This window comes from Archocentrus centrarchus, chromosome 12 (assembly GCF_007364275.1).
Source record: "Archocentrus centrarchus isolate MPI-CPG fArcCen1 chromosome 12, fArcCen1, whole genome shotgun sequence".
NCBI classification, from domain to species: domain Eukaryota; kingdom Metazoa; phylum Chordata; class Actinopteri; order Cichliformes; family Cichlidae; genus Archocentrus; species Archocentrus centrarchus.
In genome coordinates, this window is record NC_044357.1 from 225,302 (window position 1) to 234,112 (window position 8,811).

General features: G+C 41.4%; 1 protein-coding gene across 3 annotated transcripts in view; it reads right to left on the reverse strand.

Annotated features, from left to right (window-relative positions):
- Nucleotides 1-8,811, reverse strand: part of nek6 (NIMA-related kinase 6) — a 34,403-nt gene extending 25,592 nt beyond the window's left edge. Inside the window, exons 1-5 of one of the 3 annotated variants that reach the window (XR_004020671.1) lie at nucleotides 8,617-8,808; nucleotides 2,145-2,242; nucleotides 1,705-1,845; nucleotides 864-926; nucleotides 569-679 (exon numbers count right to left, since the gene is read on the reverse strand). Coding sequence is in view for 2 of the 3 variants with exons in the window: in XM_030742287.1 (XP_030598147.1) it covers nucleotides 569-679; nucleotides 864-926; nucleotides 1,705-1,845; nucleotides 2,145-2,242; nucleotides 8,617-8,809 (606 nt within the window). In the remaining variant the exon portion in view is untranslated. Of the gene's footprint in view, nucleotides 1-568; nucleotides 680-863; nucleotides 927-1,704; nucleotides 1,846-2,144; nucleotides 2,243-8,616 lie in introns of all 3 variants that reach the window. The other 2 variants (XM_030742286.1, XM_030742287.1) reach the window with 2 other exon arrangements.

Below are 8,811 nucleotides of genomic sequence, written 5' to 3' on the forward strand. Positions count from 1 at the left end.
TAAGAACTGAGAGCTGTACATGCTCATACTTTTCATGTTCATACTTTTCAGTTAGCCACCATTTCTAAAAATCCTTTTTTTTTTTATTGGTCTAAAGTAATTTTCTAATTTTCTCAAATACTGAATTTGGGGTTTTCATTAATTGTCAATTATAATCATCAAAATTAAAAGAAACAAACACTTGAAATATATCAGTCTGTGTGTAATGAATGAATATAATATACAAGTTTCACTTTTTGAATGGCATTACTGAAATAAATCAACTTTTTCATGATATTCTATTTTTATGACCAGCACCTGTATATGGACATGTTTGTCTTTTTTTTTTGGGGGGGGGGGGGGGGGGGGGGGGGGGGGGCTTTTATGGCTTTATGCAATAGTAAGCAGTGAAGAGAGACAGGAAATTGGGAGGAGAGAGATAGGGGAAAACACGCAGTAAATGGCAGCAAGTCTGCACCACCACCGGAGCATGCATGGTCACCTGCTCATCCACTGAGCCACCCTGGCACCCCATATATGGTTATGTTTAATCTAAGGTAAGCCTCTGAGTATCACAGGGTTTTCTGACCTTTATCATCTGGGACAAATCTCCAGCATCCGCCAGCTCCAGAACAATGTTGAGCTCACTGTCTTCAATAAAGGAGTCAAGGTACTTGATTACATTGGGGTGATTCAGCTGCTGCAGTGGACAAACAAAAGAAAAATGGTAGCTTCCACAGAGCTGTCACAACAGACGTACAGCAGAAGCAGAGCCTGTCCATACCAGTGATTGAAACAGGTTTTTAAAAAATCATTCCAATGTAGTCTCAGATTTTGACCTTATCCTCTTATTATCCACAGTGTATGGCTGGGAAAGCCTTTACCTTCAGTAAATCAATCTCTTTGATGCAGTCCTGACGAGCCTTAGCATCCATCATCTCAAAGATCTGCAAAGATATAATGTAAGCAAATATGAATTTATACAAAAAACATTAAATTTTATAGTTACGTCCTGCAATCAACCTTCTCTAAAAAGGATGCAGATCCACACCAGAATTTAATGGGGTTGTTTTTGTTATAATACATGCTCCACTGCTTCACCAAGATTTATGAATCTCAGCTTAGTAATTTCTGCATTATCCCACTGACAGTACAGAAAAAAGCTCAGAATAAGTAAGACTAATTCAATTCAATTCAATTTATTGCGGGTCATTTCTGGGTTCACAGGATGTTCTTAGCAACAAGGGAGAGATCGCTTACATGTTTTGAGTGCCATTATCAGCTACCAGTGATGCAACCATTAAAATTACTTTGCATAAATATGAATATGAAGTGAAACTGTGAACCCTGTTATTGTAAATTATGGCTTAATCTTTACTTATCAGTTTCAAATTTCTTCCAGGTCTTTCTGGGTGGAAAAATAAGTTTTGCAAACTGACCACATCATTTCAGCTGCAGTTTGATTTCCTCCATACACCTGCTATTGTTACTCCTTTCTAGGTATGTTTTTAATGTGTTGGCAGTAGGGCTGGCCGATATGGACCAAAAAGAACATCTCGATATTTTCTAGCCGAATAGAGATATACGATATATATAACCCATACATCTGCCTTTGGATCTACAGAATGAGAAAGTTTGCATGCAAGAATAGTTTTTCTTTATTTAACAGAACGACAGTACCACAGTGAGAGCCATTGCAGGGTAGCTAAGGGCAAGAAGCTGTACCTGGACTTTCTTGAGTGCCACCAGCTGTCCATCAAGCAGATATGTCGCTTTATAGACCTCACTGAACTGACCCCGACCGATTTTCTTCTCAATGCGGAAGTTTGCCATCGTGCAGCAGTACTTACAGCTTTGCACATTTTTCTGGACAAGAAAACACCAAAAGCAGTAAAACAATGCAGCACAGTATAGCTGAATAAATGTCATGCCCTTTCTGATTTTTTTAATACTATGTTTGTTCCAACATCAAAAGTTTGGAGTGTGTCCAAATTTTTGATAAGGCATGTAAAATCTGATAGATAGACTGGATCCATCTAGCAGCTACAGTATGCTAACAGTATATTACCTCACAATATCATAGAAACTACATGCTTTGGCTCATGCAATACTTTGTTTTTTCTCTGAGTACTTTTGGACAGTTCTACAGTAATATTACTTCTTACCTGATCTTCCTGACTCGGTATCTTGCAGAGATTGTTGTGCTTGTCTAAGGTGGGCTGGTTGTTCTGTGCCTCCATATTGGCATCACACTTACCCACCTCTGCAACAAAGAACAGTTCAAATCACTTGTTTTAAAGTGATGGAACATTTGCTTAAAGCATAAAAACTCCAGTGATAATATGCAGGTGAAACTGGGATAAAGTGTAAAAGCAAGATGACCGGTTGTAAAGGTGACCTGTTGGTTTAAGACACACAGCTCTTAAGCCTACTGCTCTGGCTGTGTTTCTTTCTTTCATGTATCTAAAACTTGCACAATAATTACACACAATGAAAATGTGTGTGTCCGTATTGGGTAATGGGCTAAAGTATTATGTATGTGCTGTATCACTACAGACCATCCACACTGGTCTGTGGCTTTTATTCTTTTCATTCACTGTCGAAGCTCCATAGGTAAATCTGTATGAAACATGTAACACCGAAAGCTTGCTGACTAATCACACATATGTGAGTATGTGACAAGTCGAAGGTTTGTGTCAAAACCTTTGACTTGTGCTGCAAGTCAAGATGGGCACATTTAAAGATGTCATGGTTGAATATGGGAGAATTCCAAAAGCCGGTGGGAATCTCACAGAACTCAGTTCCCACACAAGTATGAAGTATGTAAAAAAATGCTTACAGAGTTATGGACAGCACACCAAAAACTTCTTCCTTCACACAGATATTATATTATTTCTAATATAGGTATTCACAGAGTTTTATAGAGTCCCAGACATGTTGTGGCATTGGAAACCATCTTAATATTTCATAATAACTCATAGATTTCTGCATAAAAAAATTATTTTTTTATGCAGAAAAACAGATGCTTGTGGTAATGTAGAACTGGTGTCATTAAGTATTTTGTCCAGCAGAGAGGCTCTGACTGCACAGGCACTGGGTGGCTCAGTGGTTGAGGAGGCGACCACGTACAGCACATGGCTGTAGTGCAGGTGGCCTGAGTTGTGGCCCTTTGCTTTGTGTCTTCCCTTATCTCTCTCCACACTTTCCTGGCTGTGTTCACTAGCCAATAAAGGCAAAAAGGCCAAAAAAAAACATAAATATATATTAAAACCGCAAGCAGTGATGATCAGGCCCTCCCACCCGTGGTGCACGTCGACCCGTGGCGCACTCAAAGGTTTTTTGATTGTGATGGTGTACAGAAGGTCTGTAGTAAGTTTCATTCGTTTATGGGAAAATATATCTTTTGCTCTCCATATAGACCCAAAGGAATATTTGGGGGGTGGTCACAGCTCCAGCGTGCAAAATAGGGGATGGGTCTGACTGACTTTTTTGATCAGGATGATGTCAAGGGAAACTCATTTTGTGGACGCTATACAAATTTTCATTTGTTTCTGTAGGGGGCGCTCTTGCATCTATAGCCTTGAATCCATAGTTATGGGTTCAGCCTGGGTGTGTACATGAGTGATTACATTTTAAGCTTGATTGGGCAAAGCATGGCAGCACGGTGGCGTAGTGGTTAGCACTGCTGCCTCACAGTTAGAATACCATCTGGAAGGCTTGGGTTCGATTCCACCTTGGCCCAGGCCTCTCCCTCTCTCTGTGTGGAGTTTGCATGTTCTCCCCGTGCTTGCGTGGGTTTCCTCCGGGTACTCCGGTTTCCTCCCACATGCCAAAGACATGCACTTACTGGGGTTAGGTTAATTGGCTAATCTAAATTGCCCATAGGTGTGAATGAGAGCATGAATGTGAAAGGTCGTCTGTCCCTCTGTGTTGGCCCTGCAACAGGTTGGCGACCTGTTCAGGGTGTACCCTGCCTCTCGCCCTATGACAGCTGGGATAGGCTCCAGCCCCCCCGCAACCCTTAACAGGATGTGCGGAAGCGAATGGATGGATGGATGGATGGATGGGCAAAGCATGTGCAAATGAGTGCACAAACAGTGTTGTGGCAAGGGAGAAAAACGAAGGCCAAATTTAATGGCCTGGTGTAACAAGGCCGTTGAATATTTTGTAAAACCTTGCACAATTTTTGATGGGCTACTTGTCTAAAAGATCTGGAGCTAATTTGGTCTCACTGGGTGAAATATCTTAGGAGGAGTTGATGCAAATAGCAGGCCTGAAAATGGCAAATACTGACACCTTCAATTGAAAATGGCCAACTTCCTGTAGGGTTTTGGGTATGGGTCCAAGAAACTTTTTTGTATGTCTTAGGATGTTACATGAGCCTGCAAAATTTCAGAGATGTAGATAAAATGTAGCTCTGGGGCTACGCAAAAAACCTGGTATTTTATAAAGCACTTTAAGAAATTATAAGAATGTTTGGCTTTTTGAAGCAAAGTATACTAGTGATACCTATTACTAGTATACCCAGTGCATGTTTGTAATGGGAAAGCATTGAGTCACCACGGCCAGGATATTTGACAGTGCTCCATAAAAAAAGAGGCTTGACAATACTAGGGCACTAAATAATACACTCTCCATTTTTGGAGAATGTTTTATTTACCCAGAGAACTGCATTGTATTATTTTGTGTGTGGTGTATGTTCCCTCCTCTCTGCTAGAGAGGAGGCTGCACTGAACGAACTGCACAACTTGATAAATGGACACCAGTACTTTTATCATCTTTGAGTACTTTAATCACTGCAAGCTGAGGAACTATATGCCAAAACTGCAACAGTTTGTGAATTTTCAGACCAAAGGAAAAAACACACTTGATGACTGCTACAAAGCCGAGTCCAAACCCCACCTCGCCAAATCCGATTATCTGGCAATCTTTCTGAAATCCACATACATCAAACAGCTGAAAGCTGACCCGGCCATAACCAGAAACTCCAACACCTGATCAGACAGTACACTGATGTCATTCAGGTGTCACACATATTCTGAAGGCTTTGAAACAGGTGAATTCCCGGAAAGCAGCAGACAGTGTCTCACCCAGAGTCCTAAAGGCCTGTGCAGAACAACTGGCAGGTATCTACGCATCTTATAATGCTTCTCTTGCACTTTGAAGGGTCAAGAATGCATATGCCTAATTTTGTGGCTCAGCTCCTTGTGGTTTTGGAGTCTATAGACTTGAAACTAAAACCTCAGATGGACAGACGGTATGACGGTAATATCCTCCCACTTTATTTTGTGCAGACGGATTTATTTTTAAAAGTATCAGAAACCAAGGGTTTAGAGCAGTCTGAAGCTCTATGAGTAATCCCTTTGGCTCAAAGGGATTACTTATCCTGTCAAACACTAGAGGGGTTCCTGGACACAAACTTGGATGCAGGAGTAAAAGTTTAGGCAGTTTATTGAGAGACAAGAGATAATCAGTAATGATGTTTGAGTCCAGAGAGGTAAAGTTGGCAGGTGAATGATTTCCAGCAGGCTTTCCTGTTCATTCCCAGAACACAGCTCTCAATCTTCACTCCCAAATGACATTCTCCTCCTAACACAATTCCTCTCTCCCAAGCCACGGGGCATCTGAATATAGAAACAATTCACAAAATCACATGATGTTACTGTTGCAATCCTATGAGCTCAAAGGAGTTTGGCTATTCTCCTCTGATCTCTGGCATCATTAAGGTATTTTCACCTGGAGAACCGCTGCTCAGTTGATTTTTTTTTTTTTGGACCATTCTCTGTAAACCTATTGATAGTTGTACAGTAAAATTCCACTCAGTAGTTTCTGGAACACTCAGACCAGCCTGTCTGATACCAACAACCATGTCACTTTCAAAGTCACAACTTGAGCATGTCTACATGTCTAAATGCACTGAGTTGTTGCCATGTGACTGGTAACAGGTATACAGTGGTGTGAAAAAGTGTTTGCCCCCTGCCTCATTTCCTGTTTTTTTTGCATGTTTGTCACACTTAAGTGTTTCGGAACATCAAACCAATTTAAACAATAGTCAAGGACAACACAAGTAAACACAAAATGCAAGTTGTAAATGAAGGTGTTTATTACTGAAGGTGAAAAAAAATCCAAACCATCATGGCCCTGTGTGAAAAAGTGATTGCCCCCCTTGTTAAAACATACTATAACTTGGTTTTTCACACCTGAATTAAATTTCCCTAGCCACACCTAGGCCTGATTATTGCCACACCTGTTCCCAATCAAGACATCACTTAAATAGGAGCTGCCTGACACAGTAAGATCCCTCAGAAGATCCTTGAAAGCTACACATCATGCCGAGATCCAAAGAAATTCAGGAGCAATTGAGAAAGAAAGTAATTGAGATCTATCAGTCTGGAAAGGGTTATAAAGCCATTTCCAAAGCTTTGGGAATCCAGCGAACCACAGTGAGAGCCATTATCCACAAATGGCGAAGACATGGAACAGTGGTGAACCTTCCCAGGAGTGGCCGGCCGCCCAAAATTACCCCAAGGGTGCAGTGACGACTCATCCAAGAGGTCACAAAAGACCCCACAACAACGTCCAAAGAACTGCAGGCCTCACTTGCCTCAGTTAAGGTCAGCGTTCATGCCTCCACCATCAGAAAAAGACTGAGCAAAAATGGCCTGCATGGCAGAGTTCCAAGAAGAAAACCACTGCTGAGCAAAAAGAACATTAAAGCTCGTCTCAATTTTTCCAAAACGCATCTTGATGATCCCCAAGACTTTTGGGACAACATTCTGTGGACCGATGAGACAAAAGTGGAACTCTTTGGAAGGTGTGTGTCCCATTACATCTGGCGTAAAAGGAACACTGCATTTCAGAAAAAGAACATTATACCAACAGTAAAATATGGTGGTGGTAGTGTGATGGTCTGGGGCTGTTTTGCTGCGTCAGGACCTGGAAGACTTGCTGTGATAAATGGAACTATGAATTCTGCTGTCTACCAAGAGATCCTGAGGGAGAATGTCAGACCATCTGTTCGTGTACTCAAGCTTAAACGTACTTGGGTTCTGCAGCAGGACAATGATCCTAAACACACCAGCAAGTCCACCACTGAATGGCTGAAGAAAAACAAAATGAAGACTTTGGAGTGGCCTAGCCAAAGTCCTGACCTGAATCCTATTGAGATGTTGTGGTATGACCTTAAAAAGGCCGTTCATGCTCGAAAACCCTCTAATGTAACTGAACTAGGACAATTCTGCAAAGATGAGTGGGCCAAAATTCCTCCAGAACTCTATAAAATCCTCATTGCAAGTTATCGCAGACGCTTGGTTGCAGTTGTTGCTGCTAAGGGTGGCCCAACCAGTTATTAGGTTCAGGGGGCAATCACTTTTTCACACAGGGCCATGATGGTTTGGATTTTTTTTCACCTTTACTAATAAACACCTTCATTTACAACTTGCATTTTGTGTTTACTTGTGTTGTCCTTGACTATTGTTTAAATTGGTTTGATGTTCCGAAACACTTAAGTGTGACAAACATGCAAAAAAACAGGAAATGAGGCAGGGGGCAAACACTTTTTCACACCACTGTATATAATAAACTGGTCAGTGAGTGTGTGTAACCCAGGCATAGATTATATATATATTGTATCTATTTATCTATTGTAAATACAAAAAGTCCTAACCAGTGACACTGGCTCCTTGTCCCAGCTGACACATGACTAATTTTAATCACTTATTTCACCTTGACTGCCCCACACCCCGCCTCCCATCCTGCAGCCAGTCTTCACCTCTTATGTTCTACCTAAACGTGTTCATTTCTACCCACAAACCACAATCGCGGGGGGGGGGGGTAACCATGTTTGGTACCTAAAAGTTTCGTCATTATATGGATGTGTCTTTTTATGGAGTCACCCCAGCATAAATCATTAAATCTTAAAAATGTAAGGTTTGGAAGCTCATAGTTATGCTTTAGGTTACAGTAAGATTCTAAGAAATGGAAGTACGCCATGTAATGTCATCTGAGGACATGGGCAATAACACATATCACATTATACACCAAAGGCAATATGTTTGTCCTACCTAATTACTTCATTTGGAGTTGTAATGGAAAATATTCAAAAAATGATATTTAGAGGAAAAGAAGCCAGAAGCTGCAGAAGTTACAAGTATTGCAGTGGTTTCCTGTTGTGAAAGAAGAGCCTGTAGAGAAGATAAATATCTCACTAACTCTTCATTTAGCTTAAGTGACAGGCAGCCGATAAACACTTTGACTTGGCAATGGAGCGCATGGACATGAAAATTAGCTGGATGTGAATTTCAGTCCAAATGTTCCTCTATATGTGATCCGGGCCTGCTACAGCACGGATCACATACAGCTGTTTGCTTGAAACAGGAAAAAATACCACGTTTAAACCATGTAACAGGAATCATTTCTGCCCGGGTAAGCACCATCCCATGTGATCGACCATTACAGTACGATAACACTGTTGCTAACTAGGTATGTGCTATAAAGGTTGTATAGCTTTCCAAAATGAGGCCGTAGCCTGCTCCATGACGCGTTTTATGTTTCAACCAAACCCGTATTTGTGAACATAGTGAGCAGCTGCATAAACGTGCGAACTGGATCCGACTGTTACTACTGAACGTCTCTTACCTGAAGAGGAGTCAATACCGTCGTGCTGCATGAAAACCTTCAGCTTTCTACAACTTGTATTCGTTCGTGTTGTTGTGCAACAACTCATTAACAGACCCCCTCCCCCGAGTCTGTCTGTCTCTCTCTCTCTCGAACAGACTGTTTGGTGGAGCTTGCTGATAACTCTGAATAACAGGAGGTTTACGTCAGTCATCA